Below are 20,592 nucleotides of genomic sequence, written 5' to 3'. Positions count from 1 at the left end.
GAAAGTTACAGTTGATTTGTCAGAGGACAAACCATCCACAGAGACAAACTGATATATTTTCGACAGAGAGGATCTAAACCAGGCCAAAACGTGTCCGTGTAGACCAATTTGGGTTTCCAATCTCTCCAAAAGAATGTGGTGATCGATGCCATCAAAAGCAGCACTAAGGTCTAGGAGCACGAGGACAGATGCAGAGCCTCGGTCTGACGACATTAAAAGGTAATTTACCACCTTTACAAGTGCAGTCTCTTTGCTATGATGGGTCTAAAACCATACTGAAGCATTTCGTATACATTGTCTGTCTTCAGGAAGGCAGGTGATATGCCGTGCAACAGCTTCTTTTTTTTCAGAGGAATGGGAGATTCGATATAGGCCGATAGTTTTTTATATATTCTGAGTCAATGTTTGGCTTTTTCAAGAGAGGCTTTATTACTGCCACTTTTAGTGAGTTTGGTACACATCCGGTGGATAGAGAGCCGTTTATTATGTTCAACATAGGAGGGCCAAGCACAGGAAGCAGCTCTTTCAGTAGTTTAGTTGGAATAGGGTACAGTATGCAGATTGATGAAAATAATCATGGCCTCTAAATCTTCATTGTGTCAAGAGATATAGTACTAAAACACTTGAGTGTCTCTCTTGATCCTTGGTCCTGGCAGAGTTGTGCAGACTGAGGACAACAGAGCTTTGGAGGAATACGCAGATTTAAAGAGGAGTCTGTAATTTGATTTCTAATAATCATGATATATAGCCTTCATTTGTCAGAACAAGAATAGACTGACGAGTTTCAAAAGAAAGTTCTTTGTTTCTGGACATTTTGAGCCTGTAATTGAACCCACTAATGCTGATGCTCCAGATACTCAACTAGTCTAAAGAAGGCCAGTTTTATTGCTTCATTAATCAGCACAACAGTTTTCAGCTGTGCTAACATTATTGCAATAGGGTTTTCTAATGATCAAAGAACCTTTTGCAATGATAAACATGGATTTACTAACACAACGTGCCATTGGAACACAGGAGTGATGGTTGCTGATAATGGGCCTCTGTACGCCTACGTAGATATTCCATAAAAGCCGTTTCCAGCTACAATAGTCATTTACAACATTAACAATGTCTACACTGTCTTTCTGATCGATTTCATGTTATTTTAATGGACAAAAAAATGCTTTTCTTTCAAAAACAGGGAAATTTCTAAATGATCCCAAACTTTTGAACGGTAGTGTATTTTATTTTATTTTGTACTTTTCCCCCTTTTTCTCCACAATTTCATGATATCCAATTGGTAGTTACAGTTTTGTCCTATCGCTGCAACTCCCATATGGACTCGGGAAAGGTGAAGGTTGAGAGCCATGCGTCCTCCGAAACACGACCCTGTCAAGCCACACTGCTTCTTGACACTCTGCTCGCTTAACCCAGAACCCAGCTGCACCAATGTGTTGGAGGAAACACCGTATAACTGGTGACGGAAGTCAGCTTGCAGGCGCCCGGACCACCACAAGGAGTCGCTAGAGCGCGTTGGGACAAGGACATCCCGTCCGGCCAAACCCTTGCCTATCGTGAATGACGCTGGCCCAATTGTGCATCGCCTCATGGGTCTCCCAGTCATGGCCGGCTGTGATACAAAAGCAGGGTGTTCTACCTGAGAATTTTAGAACTTGGACACTGTGTCACTGGCCTACGTTATATCCTAATTTGACATTGGTGCAGGCCATGTTGTTCTTAACATCTCTGATAAACACAAACTATATCAAATAAAATCTAAGTTTATTTGTTACATGCACAGGATACAGAAGGATACAGAAGGTGTAAACGGTACCGTGAAATGGTTACTTGCATAGTGGAGTCTTTTGTTTAGACATGTAACTAGCTAAACAATTAACCATAATCCCAACTCATAACGTTACTACCCTGCATGAATGTACACATACAGTAGCTAAAACTAACCAACTACTAGGTTCAATGTTAGCTAGCTAGCTAACACTAGGCTGTAACTAGCAATGCAAATGGCTCTGAGATACGAATAATATTACTACACAGATCATACACATAACGTTAGCTAGCGAGCCAGCCAGCTAAGGTTAGCTAGCTACTTAACAGTACGCTTTAACTTGCAATGAAATTGACTTTCTGACAAAATTAGAAATGCATAATATAATATCTAGCTAGACTCTCTTACCGTATACACATTTTGAACGCTTTTCCCTCCCTGTCACAGATGCCATGGTTGCCCTTATTTTAATGTTGTAATCCGTAGACAGGTGTTTAATTCAACACAGCCTTCTGTGTTCTCTTTTCGACTCCATACGCATTTGCAATCATACGCATTAATTTTCTACATCTCCTTAGCGATCATACTTTGCTTCCACTGGGTAATCCACTGATTTCAAAACTTGATCCTCCAGAAGGTGGAGCGCCTGAGCAACACATTTGCGGTTGTTAGTGATACCTTTCAGAAATGCAACGGTAGAAAGGATTACCCACACATACTGAGCAGCTCATGTTAGCTATAGACAGAAGTGTACTACATGGCAGACCAATTTGAACAAGATGGAGGGAAAGTTGAAGCATACCTAATGAAATTACAGTTAACTAAAATGTACACTTAATCCAGAGTAAACTAATATATCAAATTTATTATACAAGGGACAAAATCCACAAATTCTGCAGCACAACGGCAGAGCCATGTCTTATGTGTAAAATGAATATATGACTTAATATTCTATGCTTTCTGGGAATGCTATAAGGTCCAGAAGTTTTGGGCAGAGCCAGAAAATTGGCTGTCAGAAGTATTACAATGTAACATACTTTTAATCTGTCTCTCTGCGTATTTCAAGACATGGCACATGGGGGTATAGTGAGATACCCAATGGGCTGGAGGATTCTCTTCTCATCCCTCATCTGGAAAAAAACGTAAATCAATCAAAACTAAAAATGAATTCATGCACTATGCACATTGTTTTACATAGACAAGAATTGCCTAGTGCATTCTATTCATTTGCCTCCTGCGAGAACAAGCGTAATCAGACAGCCTCTTGTCTCTTCCCTATAGAAAAAAACGCTGTGAGCGTTGTGGTACATCATTTTACTAAATATTTTTTAATTTCTCAATTGACTGTTCAGAAATCTGAATTTCTGTTTGGCTTGGTCCTACATGATGACAGAATGCATTCTGTTTTGGTATCGCAGGTAATGTTATAAGAAGGTTTGTGTTACGGGTGAGGGGTTTTTAACAAATGTTTGCGGAGAAGGTATTAGGGGTAAGGGTGAACAGCAAAGCCTTCTCTTTAGGGGATGTGAGGGGGCTGCTTAGCATTTCCAAATGAACCTTAGCGCTGTGTTAGCGCTGTCTTCTACCACATATCTGCACCAGCAGAAGGGCTCATCTCCTTAGTAAATACTACCTGTCTGTCGGGTTTACCCCCGGAAGGAGGGAGGGAGAGAGAGAGTGCAGGGGAATGCAGACAGAAAAATAGCACTACATGGCCATGTTCCTAACTACTGAGTCTACCACATCTGCCAAACACGTCACAAAATGTATTTAGCTAAATATATCTATGTAGTTAAAAATAAGGAATGGTGTGAAAAAGGAACCAGACAGACAGAGATGTAAACACTTGCCATCCCAGAGGAGAAGTGGATAGGTTCTTCAACTTTTTTTTATTTCAGAAAAGTCTGTTCCCGGGGAAGTTTTTTGCTGCCAAAATGTTACCTGGCTAAAACAGTGAACCATCTACCCTGGTTGAATAATTTCTGTAATCCCGAACACCTTGTTGACAATAACATTATTTCTGAATTGCATGTCAATTGAGGCACATTACATTAGGTTAAGTGCTTCGCTCCCCACAAGAGTGTCATTGGCTCACACTGACTGACAACATCCTCTGATGAAAAGAGGGATTGGAAGAGATGGAAAGAGAAGTGTAAGGATGAGATGAGAGAGAGGAGGATGACAGAGCGAGTTGTAGCTGTATGGTGTTTAATCTCTCTCTTGCTTGTCATTCTTCTTGCAGACACAGCATATGTGCGGGTTTTCATCAGCGACGTGAACGATAACAAACCCGTCTTTGCTCAGCGCCTCTATGAAGTTGGCGTTGACGAGGATGTAGATGTCGGCCTGGCTGTTGTCACTGTCAGTGCTAATGACGAAGATGAAGGTATGGAAGGAAGGATGAGGAAGAAAGAGAGAGAGCAGCGAAGCCCAAGAATTTCCACCCGTGATGGCACATTTGCACTAATGGCAGTGAAATTAGTGAATGTGTCACATTTATTTTTTCTCAGGAGTGCATGTTAAGCCAGTGAGGCAGGTAACCTGGCACAGGTATAACATTTCATGAGAAACCTGAGGGAAAAGTACAATTTTCACATTCTGTGCAGGTCCAAAACTGTCATTGGTAAGACATTAGACTTTGGGCAGAGGTAACTGTCAATCACAGAATTAAATTTTTCCCAAACCTAGACTCGTCTAGTTTTAGAGACAATGTGGGCAGTGAAGGGTTAAAATGTTCCAAAATGACACACCACAAGTGCCATCTCCCCATCTGGATGTAGCTCTGCTGGAATCATACTGAGACGAGATAAGCTGAGCACCATGCTACATTAAGACGCAGCCATTTAATAGTCAAGTAATGCAACACTACATATGTTCTAAAAAGACAGACACACTTCTCCTGCACAGTACAGTAGGTGGGTGGGATTTGGTGTGATAAACCAGTTTATCCCCTGTACAGCGGCAACACTGTGTAATATCAGCTATGTTTTGGGTTGTTAATCAAGTATTTATCACAAGCGGGGGTTGGTGCTGCTTAGTTTATAGGGTAGCCTATTTAGCACTAGCTGCAACCAAGCCAAGATGAACAACCAGACAACACCAGCCCCCAGCATTTGAAGGAGCCTAAACCCAATCTGTCTTTTTTTTATCCACACATGGGCTCAACTGCAGTAGAAGCTTATAGGAAAGCACCGAGGGAGCGCTTTGTCTGCTGATTTATGTTAATAGCAGAGATTAGACTAGTATTTTCATTGGGCTTGTAGCTCCTTTAACACAACAGACTGGTTTAAAGGGGAGTCATGAAATATCCATGGGACTATTTTATCTGGCTAAATTAGCCCACAGGATGGTCTCCATGGACAGACACTGGAGATCTACTTCCTCATTGATTTCTCAACCTTCATAGTGACATACAGATGTAGGATCTTAATTTGACCTATATTGTTCCAGCAAAATAATCTGTCAGCAACAGGATTTGAACGTTTAGTCCATAATGTTGCTTGATCGGTGGTTAGCTGGCCAAAAGTAGGCTACATGAAAAGTGCTATACTGTAGTACTCAACCTGTCTTGAGTCTGGTCTCAAGACCACATTTTGTCTTGGTCTTGTCTCAGTGTCAGATACATTTGTACTTGGTCTTGACTCGGACACGGACAGTGAGGACTCGTCATTTCTTTCAGAGACCACCCGAGACCAGCAGAGTAAAAACGTGTAATTATCAACTTCCATGCAGTAAGCGCATAAATCCGCTTTGCCAGGCCAAATATATACAATTCTTTCTTGAAACATTAATACCTGCAGTCTTTATATCTAGTATAGACATGTTTGCTCAGTGGCGAACCTATTGGACCTAGGACTTCAGTGGCGAACCTATTGGACCTAGGCCTTCAGTGGCGAACCTATTGGACCTAGGACTTCAGTGGCGAACCTATTGGACCTAGGACTTCAGTGGCGAACCTATTGGACCTAGGCCTTCAGTGGCGAACCTTTTGGACCTAGGCCTTCAGTGGCAAACCTATTGGACCTAGGCCTTCAGTGTGTGACAGGTTTGTGATGCTGAAAGGACAGCAACGGTAATACCAGCGCACTCATTTCAGAAAGTGCACTTTTTATAAAACACAGTGCTAGTGGCATAGTGGAGGCTATACGCAGGTATAAACCCTATACCCTATTTTTTTTACGGGCATTGATTGTAGTCACTTAATCCCCACTAATTGGTTATCAAAGTAGTGTAGTGGAGGTTTATGACTTTATGACTCAATTATGTAGTACAACATAGAAATCATGCACAAAGCAGCCTACACAATTGTAAACCATGTAAAATATATTCACATGCACACCGCACACAGCCTAGTTTCAACTGACTATCATCTGCAGGCAGCAAGAGCACACAGCTTTCAACTGGTTTTTGACATGGAGCAGCTCACAGAAGAATGACATCGGTAGCCTGCAGGGTAGGTAGGAAAGATGTTTCAACTCATGATATCTACCAGTAAATGCTAACCAAGGTAACAATGGGTATGTAAACCAGGTATTGAAAACGTTTGATCTTAAGTCTTGGTTGGTGCTGTAGGCTTTTTGTGATGTGCAATTCAGTCATCATGCCCTGTTTGCATCAGGGGCGTAGGCATAGGTGGGCCTGGGTGGACACAGACCCACCCACTGGGGAGCCAGGTCCAACAAATCTGATTGAGAAAAAACAAAAAAGAATACGTTATTATTACAAAAATACTCAATTTTCCCAGACCTCCAAATGGTTCCATGACGTGGTTGAAGCATTGTTGTGGACTTCGAACATCAAATTACAATAAAAAAAAATAAAACATTCTTTAGAAAGTGTGATTTTGAGAGTGCAAATCTGAAAAATATTTAAGAAAACTAATAAAAAAACAGGAAATGTTCACAAAAGGTGCCTTTCTTTCGTTGGGCATGCTGTTTGGGGAATTTTGTCATATGCTGCATTTGCTATAGGGCAATTGTTTACCTTTTGTTCGTGACACTTTGATATCTTGATAATATGCAGTTGTTTAAAGGGCAAATCTACAAATGTAACAATAACAAAATGGTCACCCCGCCACTGTTATGGTTAAAATCTGAGGGGTGGGACTGGAGAAATATAACCATTCTCAGTTTAGTAGACAGAGCTACAGTATGGATGCAAGGACTGACCATCCATGATATGAAAATTATTGTTTTAACCATGTTATGAAGCTATAAAGTGTTTATTTACATTTACAATGATAACAAACATTGGAGTAAAACAAGCTATATATTTTGGGTTTGCATGGATTGTGACAGTTGAACTAAGCTCATGAGGCATTTATAAGTTATATTCTTCAAGAATCAATGGATATACAGTACCAGTCAATAGTTTAGATACAACCAGGGTTTTTCTTTATTTTTTAAAACTATTTTCTACATTGTAGAATAACAGTGAAGACATCAACACTATGAAATAACACTGGCTCTCATTAGGACCACCACAGGAAAGGAAGACCCAGAGTTATCTCTGCTGCTGCAGAGGATAAATTAATTACCAGCCTCAGAAATTGCAGCCCAAATAAATGCTTCACTGAGTTCAAGTAACAGCAGCATCTCAACACCAACTGTTCAGAGGCTGCGTGAATCAGGATCATGATCAAATTGCTGCAAAGAAACCACTATTAAAGGACACCAATAATAGAAGAGACTTGATTGGTATAAGAAACATGAGCAATGGACATTAGACTGGTGGAAATCTGTCCTTTGGTCTGATGAGTCCAATTTTGAGATTTTTGGTTCCAACCGCTGTGTTTTTGTGAGACGCAGAGTAGGTGAATGGATGATCTCCGCATGTGTGGTTTCCACAGTGAAGCATGGAGGAGGCGGTGAGATGGTGTGGGGGTGCTTTGCTGGTGACTCTGTCAGTGATTTATTTAGAATTCAAGGCACACTTAACCAGCATGGCTACCACAGCATTCTGCAGTGAAACACCATTCCATCTAGTTTGCTCTTAGTAGGACTATCATATGTTTTTCAACAGGACAATGACCCAACACACCTCTAAACTGTGTAATGACTATTTGACCAAGAAGAAGAGTGATGGAGAGCTGCATCAGATGACCTGGCCCCCAAAATCACCTAACCGCAACTCAATTCAGATTGTTTGGGATGAGTTGGACAGCAGAGTGAAGGAAAAGCACCCAACATGTGCTCAGTATATGTGGGAACTCCGTCAAGACTGCTGGAAAAGCATTCAAGGTGAAGCTGGTTAAGAGAATGCCGAAAGTGCGCAAGGCTGTCATCAAGGCAAAGGGTGGCTACTTTGAAGAATCTAAAATATATATATTTTTGCTTACTAAATGATTCCATATGTGCTATGTCAGTGTTGATGTCTTCACTATTATTCTACAATGTAGAAAATAGTAAAAAATTAAGAAAAACCCTTGAGTAGGTATGTCCAAACTTTTGACTGGTACTGTATATACAGTTGAAGTCGGAAGTTTACAAACACCTTAGTCAAATATATTTATACTCAGTTTTTCACAATTCCTGACATTTAATCCTCGTAAAAATTCCCTGTTTTAAGTCAGTTAGGATCACCACTTTATTTTAAGAATGTGAAATGCCAGAATAATAGTAGAGAGAATGATTTAGGTATGTAGAATGGTGGTGATGTGAATGCCAAGGAACTTTAAATCAAATTTATTTATAAAGCCCTTCTTAGCTGATATCTCAAAGTGCTGTACAGAAACACAGCCTAAAACCTCAAACAGCAAGCAATGCAGGTATAGAAGCACAGTGGCTAGGAAAAACTCCCTAGAAAGGCCAGAACCTAGGAAGAAACCTAGAGAGGAACCAGGCTATGAGGGGTGGCCAGTCCTCTTCTGTCTGTGCCGGGTGGAGATTATAACAGAACATGGCCAAGATGTTCAAATGTTCATAGATGTTCATTTATTTCAGCTTTTATTTCTTTCATCACATTCCCAGTGGGTCAGAAGTTTACATACACTCAATTAGTATTTGGTAGCATTGCCTTTAAATTGTTTAACTTGAGTCAAACGTTTTGTGTAGCCTTCCATAAGCTTCCCACAATAAGTTGGGTGAATTTTGGCACATTCCTCCTGACAGAGCTGGTGGAACTGAGTCAGGTTGATAGGCCTTCTTGCTCTCACACACTTTTTCAGTTCTGCCCACAAATGTTCTATAGGATTGAGGTCAGGGCTTTGTGATGGCCACTCCAATACATTGACTTTGTTGTCCTTAAGCCTTTACGCCACAACTTTGGAAGTATGCTTGGGGTCATTGTCCATTTGGAAGACCCATTTGTGACCAAGCTTTAACTTCCCGACTGATGTCTTGAGATGTTGCTTCAATATATCCACATATTTTTCCGTCCTCATGATTCCTTCTATTTTGTGAAGTGCACCAGTCCCTCTTGCAGCAAAGCACTCCACAACATGATGCAACGAGTTTAAATGACTCCAAGTGTATGTGAACTTCTGACTTCAACTGTATGTACTGAGGCTGCATATGAAAGAGCACCATGTTCCTTGTATGAAGCACTGCTTTTGGACAGAGCACTATGGGGCAAACAAGTATTGTACTAAGTAAGGAATAGGGCGCCAAGTACAGCATCTAAAACTCCATCCCCCAGAATCCCCTCTTAAATTCCCTGGTCCCTCCCCAGGTGCCAATGCCAAGTTGCGCTACCAGATAACTTCGGGCAACATAGGGGGGGTGTTTGACATGGAGCCTGAGGTGGGAACCATCTTCATCGCTCAGCCTCTGGACTACGAGCTGCAGAAGAGGTACAAGCTGCTGGTGCTGGCATCGGACGGGAAGTGGGAGGACTACGCCGCCGTGGTGGTCAACGTGGTCAACAAGAATGACGAGGCGCCCGTCTTCTCCATGAATGAGTACTACGGCTCAGTGACAGAGGAGCTAGATGGCTCACCGGTCTTTGTGCTCCAGGTGTGTGTTCTTTCTCTAACCTGGGTGCCAGTCTGTTTCTGTTTGAGCGGTCAGGTACCGAGGCTCAATCAACCATGTCAAATGCTTCTGTGTACTAACTGTATATATGCTAGTTATAGCTAATAACTACATGTCACTCTACAAGTTATTTCTGTCTCTAGCCTGGGTGTCTTTCTGTTTCTGCTTGAATCAAAACATAGTTTTGTTCATGGAAAAGGCATGGATTCATTTTGAATGCACAAACAGTCAGCTAGCCAGGATAATCTTTATCAAGCATAAATATCAAATACTTGCTTCTGTATGTCATGCATGTACATGACAAGTCTGCTATCCATTACATAAACAATGGATGTAAAGATAGATTGACGGGATGCTTGCTTAGAAAGACAGGCACACGGATGCATGCACACACACACGCACCCACACACACACACGCACCCACCTACCCACACACACACACACACATACACACACGCATGCACACACACACGCACCCACACACACACACGCACCCACCTACCCACACACACACACACACACATACACACACGCATGCACACACACACGCACCCACACACACACACGCACCCACACACCCACACACACACACACACATACACACACGCATGCACACACACACACACACACACACACACACACACACACACACACTCTTAGATGTTGATTGCTGATGAGTTGAGTGTCTCACCAGGTGACGGCCATGGACCCAGACAAGGATGCAGACCAGGACGCCGTCCGCTACTCTCTCCATGGTCAGGGGGCGGACTCTCAGTTTATGATTAATGAGAACACGGGGGAGATGTATGCCCAGAAGACGCTGGACCGCGAGGAGCGGGCTGTGTGGCGCTTCGTGGTCCTGGCCACGGACGAGAAAGGGGAGGGGCTCACCGGCTTCACTGACGTCATCATCAACGTATGGGACATCAATGACAACGAGCCCACTTTCACCTGCGCACCCGATGGCTGCCACGGCAACGTAGCCGAGAACTCACCCCCAGGAACTTTTGTCATGGAGATGACGGCGGCAGACCTTGACGACACGGCAGTGGGTCAGAACGCCATCCTCACCTATCGTATCATCAAGAACGCCCGTGACACGGATTCTGAGGAACTATTTACAATCGACACTAGTACGGGCACCATCTCCGTGGTGAGCGGCGGGCTGGACAGGGAGGTGGCAGAGCGGCACCAGCTGGTGGTTGAAGCCAGGGATGGAGGGGACATGGTGGGAACAGCTACCGCCACCATCTTCATCATGGACCTGAACGACCATACCCCCCGGTTCAAAGATGAGTGGTGTGGGGCTCGTGTGTCTGAGAGCAGCCCTCCAGACTCAACCGTGCTGGAGCTGGAAGCTGTGGACCCAGACTCTGGCCCTCATGGCCTGCTGGGCTTCAGTGTGGTGGCGGGGGACCAGTGGGAGAGGTTCTACATGGTGAGCCACAGAGCAGAGCAGTCTGGGAGTCTGAAGCTGAGGAAGGGGCTGGACTATGAGAGGCCCGGAGAGCAGCGCTTCAACCTCACCATCCAGGTGGAGGACTCTGACTTCTCCAGCCTCATCCACTGCATCATCCAGGTGCTGGATGAGAACGACCACATCCCTGAGTTCACCACCACCTTCTACCCCCTCGCTCCTCTAGTGGAGGATGTTGCCGTGGGAACCAGCATCACCCAGGTGATGGCCAATGACTCAGACTCTGACCTGAATGGGGAAATAGTCTACAGCATCTCCCCGGAGTCAGACCCGTACGGTAATTTTATAGTGGACCGAGACGGCATTGTGACCGTGACCCGTCCGCTGGACAGAGAGACAATGCCCGAGTACCAGCTGGTTGTCTTGGCGACAGACCGCGGGAGTCTGGCGTTGACAGGGAGCGCCACGGTCCAGCTGAGCCTGCTTGATGTTAATGACAATGGGCCAGAGCTGGAGGTGGCCTACACCCCTGTCCTCTGGGAGAACAGCCCTGCTCCACAGCTCGTGTGGCTCAACCAGACCTCCACGCTGCTCCACGTTATCGACAGGGACTCCTCAGAGAATGGGCCTCCCTTCTCCCTCGCCCTTCCCCGTCTTTACGCCCCCGACTTCCACCTGCAGGACCATGGCAATGGCACGGCAACGCTCACCGCGCTGCGCCGCTTCGACCGTGAGCGCCAGAGGGAGTTCCTCCTGCCCGTGGTCATGACGGACAGCGGCCGTCCACCAATGACGGTCACCAACACGCTCACCATCACCGTGGGCGACCAGAATGACAACGCCCACCAGGAGGGAGAGAAGGAGATTTACTTTCACAGCCGGAGGGGTGAGTCCCAACTTTCCATCAACTTTTAGACATATGTATTCACGAAGCCTCTAAGAGTAGGTGTGCTGATCTAAGATAAAGTCCCTCCTTTTATTCTTCATGATTTAAAAGGCAACACTAAGATTCTTTGTGAATATGGACCCAGGCCTTTCCCCAAGTTAGCACAGCATGGCGGTGCTCTTTCTGTCTTTCTGTGTACCTATTCTGTATTGTCTGAATTAGTAATTGATACATCCGGGGCAAATATTAGCATTTTGTTGCAGCATTTCATGATTCTTGATTGCAAATCATTCCTATCGGGCTTAAGAACACTCGACCCCCACACACTCTCTCCACTCTGCTAATTGTATCTGGCCCTGATGTTAACTTGACCATTATAAGATCTGTGGTGTTCCTCAGGGGTGATTGTTAGGCCCATTAAAGTTCTGATCATAGACCTGGATTTTTTTAGTTTTCAGTAATTGTATGAGACACTGCAGCAGCTTGACTCATACAGGCCCTGGTTGTTTACCCAGCTGCAGTACGCTGGCACTGGGGCTCGATAATAACATAATCCATAGAGAGATAGCCCTGACTTCCTTAAGCGCTCAGCGCTCCTCGCATCTCAAGTACTGGAAGCCTATTCAACCCAGACAGTGGGACTTCACACTCATGAACAGAATAGGAAGAACAGAAACAGCAGAATCACAGAACAGCAGATAAGAAAACGGCTGAAGATAAGCGGCCTGGGGCCTCTATCACTTTCGGTTTGGAAACCGTTGTTTTCAGACAAAATCAAAGTCTTTGTGTGCGCTGGACAGGAAGGATGCAGACTACTTCGCTGGGCAAGGTCTATGCCCCTGATCAAGATGATTGGGACAACAAGACCTACACCTTAGATGCAGGAGGAATGAGGTAGGTGTTATGTTTGTCTGTAACCAGCGTGAGTCATAACAGGACAGTTAATCAGTTAAACAGTTAACATATGACAGATGCAAATATGTATCCCTATAAATATGACCTTCAGCTACTTTCACTCAAAGTCTCAGAGTCAAATAAAATGAAATGTGATTTGTCAGATGCTTGGTAAAGAACAGGTGTAGACTAACAGTGAAATGCTTACTAATGAGCCCTTCCCAACGATGCAGAGAGAAAAAATAAGAATTTTAGAAATATAGAAAGATAATAGCATGAGGAATAAATACACAATGTGTAACAATATCTTGGCTATATACACAGGGTACCAGTACCGAGTTGATGTGCAGGGGTACGAGGTAATTTAGATAGATATCTACATATAAATAGGGATAAAGTGACTAGGCTGCAAGAGAGACAATAAACAGTAACAGTCAAATAAAGTCAAAGAAATGGAAAGGATGGAGGATATTACCACATTTCCTACTTGACCAGCAAGTGCCTCTTGTTCAACATGCACTTAACCCTAATTGCTCCTGTAAGTCATTCTGGATAAGAGCATTTGCTAAATGACAAAAATGTCAAATGTTAATGTAATCAGAGCAATCAGTGGATGCATTTGTATCATGTCAACTGGTGGACTCGCTGGGGAACAAGGATCAAGAATATTTACACCAAGATTGTTTGCAATTTTGCATCTAACACAGTCAGGGAACAGAAGAAAATCCCAATTGCATATTTTACACATTCCTGTTTTATTCATATGCCAATCCTGACCTGTTTCTATGACTACCGAGCTCCTTTGGTGGAGATGTAAACAAAATAGCATTTACCTCCCAGCAGAAACAAAACAGTTGTTATTTCCGTTAATTTCCTTTGGTAGTCCAGGGTTGTAGGCACAAAATGGAATAAAACATGGAATAAACACTTAAATTGCTTGTCCATGTCCAATAAGAAACATTTATTTCCATATTCCGTTGTATTTTAAAATATTTTCCATTGCATGCCCTTAATGAATACTACCCAGTCTTTTCCACCACATTTATGTCCTCCCCTACAGGTATTTCACTCTAAACAGGAGTTCAGGCCACCTGGCCATCAGACAGAACACCCTAGCAGGGACCTACTATCTCAGAGTGGGAGTGTCGGACGGGGTGTGGCCAGACGTGGTGTCTGGGGTCACAGTTCACGTCCGGGAGCTAGAGGACATGGCCATCCATTCGTCAGCCTCCCTGCGTCTGACCGGTAAGCTACTGCAGCATGACAACATCCCACTTATCTATTCTACAGTTTATGTCATGATTCGTGATTACCCTCTTAGAAAAAAAGGTGCTGTCTAGAACCTAAAAGGGTTCTTCATTGTCCCAATAAGGTTCCTAGTAAAAACCCTTATTGGTTCCAGGTGGAACCCTTTTGGGTTCTATGTAGAACCCTTTCAACACATCGTTCAGCAACTAGAGTCATGCTTCTTCAGCTGCTGTTACTCCACAGCAGGGATGCTCTATATGAGATGATGAGTCTGAACCTGTCAACATGAATAACGTTTTCCACTTGTTTTCCTTTCTCTTGCACTCTATTGCTCATCTTTCCGCCCACATCAAACGTCAGGCTTTTTATTTTACTTCGTTCTGTTGTTGGAGAGATAGACAATGTAGCTTTCGACACATATTACAGGTTGTGATATTAATTCATGGTAATCAGCTGCTGCTCTCTGGATTAAAATAGAAGAAAGAAGAATGAGTAAATTATTTTTTTAAACGAATGAATTAAAAAACTTACAATATACACCTTAAAATAGAGAGTATCTCTAGATCTAGAACTGGTACTTTTAAATCTGAGGCTAAACTGTGAGTCAGTAAATTCAATGGATTGGATTTATGTTAATCTTTAACAAAAGATCCAAGCGATTTATGTCGAATTTGGGGAGCTCACCTTTTCACCTTTACAAGCTGTGAGGTATGTACTTTAAAGAAAATTTATTAGGATAACCTATAGTCGCTATCACTTCAAGCAGCAGTGTGTATCACACCTCAGGTGCCGTTTTCACAAACATATGAAGTTTAATGTCTGGTCTTTTGGCTCTCTCTGGGCAAATCCCAAATGTAAAGGTCAATTTCAAAACTGCCAGGTTAGTCCTTGACATTTGAAAATCAATTTTATGAATAGACTGCAAGGCTATTAGGCATGCCAGGACATCAATTTCACTTTGTAGAGATTAAAGAGGACTTTTTCCATCCTCTCCGATATTATTAGAAGAGACGCATTGCATTGCTAATGCTTCAACCTCTAAATCTATTTGACAGTGAGGCCGTCAATGTTTTATACTGGAGCCAAGAATCGGTCTCAGTGGAAATAATTAAAGAACGGTAAGTTAAATAGTTTCACTACATGGGTGAGTGAATCAATGTGAGGCCAGTATAGATCAATTCTATTTGCTAATTGAACCAAGACTGAGTTCACTTTGATCAACTTCTCCTGTCAGTAAATAGTGAATGTTCTTGATGTTCTAATGCCTGAGGTGTGTTTCTGTCTTTGTGTGTGTGCCTGTGTGTGTGTGCATATGTGTGTGTATTCCCCCCTTCTGCAGGCATCACTGCCAGAGAGTTTATTGAGTCCCGGGTGGACGAGAGGAGTCGACAGGATATGTTCAGGAGCTTCCTGTCTGAACACCTATCCATCAGATCAAGCACAATCAACGTCTTCAGCCTGACAGATGTTAGACCGAAGACGCTGGACGTGCGCTTCTCTGTGCACCGCGATGGCTACCTGCGTCCAGAGAAACTACATGGATACCTGGCGGCGCATAGAGAGAAGGTACACACCTCGATGTTTTCCCATCTTGAAGATAGGGATCTTAGCTCATACATCTCTGGGTGCAGAGCTTGGTGTTGTCGATATTGTTTCTTTATCAGCTAAGAGGTGCAATGTGCATTCATATTTTTTTCAATAATGTTGTTCGTACCAACTCTCCCTGTTCTGTGTTCATAACTGCTTCCTTACTCATTCTCTCTCTCCCTCACCTCATTCCCTATATCTCTCCATCCCTCTTTCACTCTCTCACCGACCCTCCTTTCTCTGTCTATCTCATTTCTCATTCATTTATTGAAATTAAATCTGCCATTTTGGAGATGTACTCGTTTCTTTATAAATCAAATCAAATCAAATTTTATTTGTCTCATACACATGGTTAGCAGATGTTAATGCGAGTGTAGTGAAATGCTTGTGCTTCTAGTTCTGACAATGCAGTAATAACCAACAAGTAATCTAACTAACAATTCCAAAAGTAAAGTAAATAATAAGTAAATATTTGTATGCGTGAGGAGTATCAGCCAGGCTCATCCCTCTCTGTCCTCCCTTACTTCCCTTACCCTCTTCTATCTATCTATCTATCTATCTATCTATCTACTCTTCCCCTCTCTCTCCCTATTTCACTCTCCCGCTCTCTCTCTCTTTCCATCTCTCTCTCCCTCTCCCCCCTCTCTCTCGCTCTCTCCAACTCTCTCTCCCTTTCTCTTTCTCTCCCCCTCTCTCTCCTTCCCTCTCTTTTTCTCTCCATCTCTCTCTATCCCCCTCTTTTTCTTCCCACCAACCCCTCTCTCTGTCCCTCTCCTCAGCTGCAGTCTCTGCTGCGGGTGAACGTGTCCCAAGTAGAGGTGGATGAGTGTGTGTACACAGACTGCAGGCTGGGTGGCGGCTGCTCCACACAGCTCAGCGTCAGTGACACACCCACCCTGGTCGATGCCGGGAACATAGCACTGGTGTCTGTGACGATGATGTCCTCTGCCCGGTGTGGCTGCTCTGCCAGGGACCGGGTCCATCAAGCTTGTTCCTCCTACCTCACAAACCCCTGCTTCAATGGAGGCACCTGCATGGATACCCTCAGTGGGTACAGGTGAGCAGAGAGCAGGGACCAAAGCAATACCATCACCTGAGGACTATGTGAACTGGGTTTTGTTCATTAGGGCACATCGCAGCAGAAAACACAAATAAGAGTGTCTTATTGGACACGTGCAGATAGTTCCTCATTTGTTCACTCTATTTCGGACCTTTTTCTTCCACTTTAACTCTACCGAACACGATCGTATCCTGTCTTTATTGTAATTCATTTATTACACAAGATAAAGATCCTTCCATCAGAGACAATTGAGAGATAATTAAGAGAAGGTGATAGAAATAGTCAGGAGGAAATCTAGACACAGATGGTGATGTGGAGAAAATTATACCATAATCAGAAATAACACCAATCTGAATAAATTAGAGAAGAAGAATGACAATAAATTCAGGGTAAAAAAATCTATAGTTTGATGATAAATTGCCTCATAATTATATACTAGAGCCTTGAATGCTAAGCATGTAAAGCAGTCAGAATTCCATTTTAAAAAATTACAAGGCCCCATGTGGGTGTATCACAGAGGAAATAGCATGGAGCTAATTTGATGATGAGAATTGGTAGGATTTAAGAAATGTGGGCCAGTGAGATTACAACAAGCACTACACACCCCTCTCCCAAGTGCTGACAACTTTTCAGAATCCCACTTAATACCATTTACATGAGCATGTAAAGTTAAATAAGGCAAACAGACTTAAGACCTTAGAACATGACGATCACACTCATGGGGTGTGTCCCAGAACCCTATGGCACTAGTCAAAAGCATGCTGCAGTCTGCAGTCTTGTGAGAGAGCCCTTGTCAGAATAAAGATGCTGCTATATAACCCAATGTGTATTCAGAATGTATGTGACAAATCTAATTTTAGGCCAATCCCATGTCGAGAGAGCTTAATAGCCAGTCTGAGACATTGGCCTTATCAGATCGTGTCAGTCAGAGGAAGAAACATGCCCTGTGCTCTGGAGTCTGGATTGGCATTGCTCTCTGGAGTCACATGGAGAATGCCTGGGAAGGTCTGTTATGTGTGTGTGTATATGTATGTGTGTGTGTACGTGTATGTATGTGCAGGCACAAACATGTGTGCATGCTTTCTCCATGTATGTGTGTACATGCATCACAGAATCATCCTCTGTCTCTCTCTGTATGGATCAGTATTCCTGACATGTCTTGGCCCTCTGCAGAATAAACAGAGTTGGAGATGTTGACAGAAAGAAAAAACAGCCCCTAACTGTACATAGCAGAGCCATCCACTCAGATACAACGCCACATGAAAATAGATGGCTCTGACATTATCTACCAAGCCCAGTTAGTCACACATCACGTTTCGCCAGGGGTCTGAGAATATTCTGTCCTCTTTTGTATCCAAAGTGATATTTTTCTCATTGCGTGTATTTCTCTTTATATCAAGGCATTTATTTGATTACTGTTTACGGCTAGTAGGTATGCAGATTCACTAGAGGAAGCATACAATAAAGAAATGGAGGAATAGCGTGAAGAAGTGGAGGAATAGCATGAAGAAGTGGAGGAATAGCATGAAGAAGTGGAGGAATAGCATGAATAAGTGGAGGAATAGCGTGAAGAAGTGGAGGAATAGCGTGAAGAAGTGGAGGAATAGCGTGAAGAAGTGGAGGAATAGCGTGAAGAAGTGGAGGAATAGCGTGAAGAAGTGGAGGAATAGCGGGAAGAAGTGGAGGATGAGCGTGAAGAAGTGGAGAAATAGCATGAAGAAGTGGAGGAGTAGGGTGAAGAAATGGAGGAATAGGGTGAAGAAGTGGAGGAAGAGGGTGAAGAAGTGGAGGAAGAGCATGAAGTGGAGGAATAGCATGAAGAAGTGGAGGAATAGCATGAAGAGGAGGAATAGCATGAAGAAGTGGAGGAATAGCATGAAGAAGTGGAGGAATAGCATGAAGAAGTGGAGGAATAGCATGAAGAAGTGGAGTAATAGCATGAAGAAGTGGAGTAATAGCATGAAGAAGTGGAGTAATAGCATGAAGAAGTGGAGTAATAGCATGAAGAAGTGGAGTAATAACGTGAAGAAGTGGAGTAATAACGTGAAGAAGTGGAGTAATAACGTGAAGAAGTGGAGGAATAGCGTGAAGAAGTGGAGGAATAGCGTGAAGAAGTGGAGGAATAGCATGAAGAAGTGGAGGAATAGCATGAAGTGGAGGAATAGCATGAAGAAGTGAAGTGGAGGAATAGCGTGAAGTGGAGGAATAGCGTGAAGAAGTGGAGGAATAGCGTGAAGAAGTGGAGGAATAGCGTGAATAAGTGGAGGAATAGCGTGAATAAGTGGAGGAATAGCGTGAATAAGTGGAGGAATAGCGTGAATAAGTGGAGGAATAGCGTGAATAAGTGGAGGAATAGCGTGAAGAAGTGGAGGAATAGCGTGAAGAAGTGGAGGAATAGCGTGAAGAAGTGGAGGAATAGCGTGAAGAAGTGGAGGAATAGCGTGAAGTGGAGGAATAGCGGGAAGAAGTGGAGGATGAGCGTGAAGAAGTGGAGAAATAGCATGAAGAAGTGGAGGAGTAGGGTGAAGAAATGGAGGAATAGGGTGAAGAAGTGGAGTAATAGCATGAAGAAGTGGAGTAATAGCATGAAGAAGTGGAGTAATAGCATGAAGAAGTGGAGTAATAACGTGAAGAAGTGGAGTAATAACGTGAAGAAGTGGAGTAATAACGTGAAGAAGTGGAGGAATAGCGTGAAGAAGTGGAGGAATAGCGTGAAGAAGTGGAGGAATAGCATGAAGAAGTGGAGGAATAGCATGAAGAAGTGGAGGAACAGCATGAAGAAGTGAAGTGGAGGAATAGCGTGAAGTGGAGGAATAGCGTGAAGAAGTGGAGGAATAGCGTGAAGAAGTGGAGGAATAGCGTGAATAAGTGGAGGAATAGCGTGAATAAGTGGAGGAATAGCGTGAATAAGTGGAGGAATAGCGTGAATAAGTGGAGGAATAGCGTGAATAAGTGGAGGAATAGCGTGAATAAGTGGAGGAATAGCATGAATAAGTGGAGGAATAGCATGAAGAAGTGGAGGAATAGCATGAAGAAGTGGAGGAATAGCATGAAGAAGTGGAGAAATAGCATGAAGAAGTGGAGTAATAGCATGAAGAAGTGGAGTAATAGCATGAAGAAGTGGAGTAATAACGTGAAGAAGTGGAGGAATAGCGTGAAGAAGTGGAGGAATAGCATGAAGAAGTGGAGGAATAGCATGAAGAAGTGGAGGAATAGCATGAAGAAGTGGAGGAATAGCATGAAGAAGTGGAGGAATAGCATGAAGAAGTGGAGGAATAGCGTGAAGAAGTGGAGGAATAGCGTGAAGAAGTGGAGGAATAGCATGAAGAAGTGGAGGAATAGCGTGAATAAGTGAAGGAATAGCGTGAAGAAGTGGAGGAATAGCATGAAGAAGTGGAGGAATAGCATGAAGTGGAGGAATAGCGTGAAGTGGAGGAATAGCGTGAAGAAGTGGAGGAATAGCGTGAAGAAGTGGAGGAATAGCGTGAAGAAGTGGAGGAATAGCGTGAATAATTGGAGGAATAGCGTGAATAAGTGGAGGAATAGCATGAATAAGTGGAGGAATAGCATGAATAAGTGGAGGAATAGCATGAATAAGTGGAGGAATAGCATGAATAAGTGGAGGAATAGCATGAATAAGTGGAGGAATACCGTGAATAAGTGGAGGAATAGCATGAATAAGTGGAGGAATAGAGTGAATAAGTGGAGGAATAGCATGAATAAGTGGAGGAATAGCATGAATAAGTGGATGAATAGCATGAATAA

The 20,592-nt window shown here is 43.3% G+C and overlaps 1 protein-coding gene across 1 annotated transcript in view; it reads left to right on the top strand.

Annotated features, from left to right (window-relative positions):
* The window catches only part of LOC135508795 (neural-cadherin-like), a 112,174-nt gene that overhangs the window by 40,835 nt on the left and 50,747 nt on the right, over positions 1-20,592 (top strand). Inside the window, exons 16-22 of the mRNA XM_064929011.1 lie at positions 4,008-4,151; positions 9,434-9,717; positions 10,430-12,038; positions 12,839-12,932; positions 13,993-14,177; positions 15,520-15,746; positions 16,547-16,824. Of these exons, the coding sequence (XP_064785083.1) occupies positions 4,008-4,151; positions 9,434-9,717; positions 10,430-12,038; positions 12,839-12,932; positions 13,993-14,177; positions 15,520-15,746; positions 16,547-16,824 (2,821 nt within the window). The remainder of the gene's footprint in view (positions 1-4,007; positions 4,152-9,433; positions 9,718-10,429; positions 12,039-12,838; positions 12,933-13,992; positions 14,178-15,519; positions 15,747-16,546; positions 16,825-20,592) is intronic.

Source organism: Oncorhynchus masou, chromosome 22 (assembly GCF_036934945.1).
Source record: "Oncorhynchus masou masou isolate Uvic2021 chromosome 22, UVic_Omas_1.1, whole genome shotgun sequence".
Lineage (NCBI taxonomy): Eukaryota > Metazoa > Chordata > Actinopteri > Salmoniformes > Salmonidae > Oncorhynchus > Oncorhynchus masou.
Note: the sequence above shows the minus strand (reverse complement) of the source record. Positions and strands in the feature narration are given on the sequence as shown.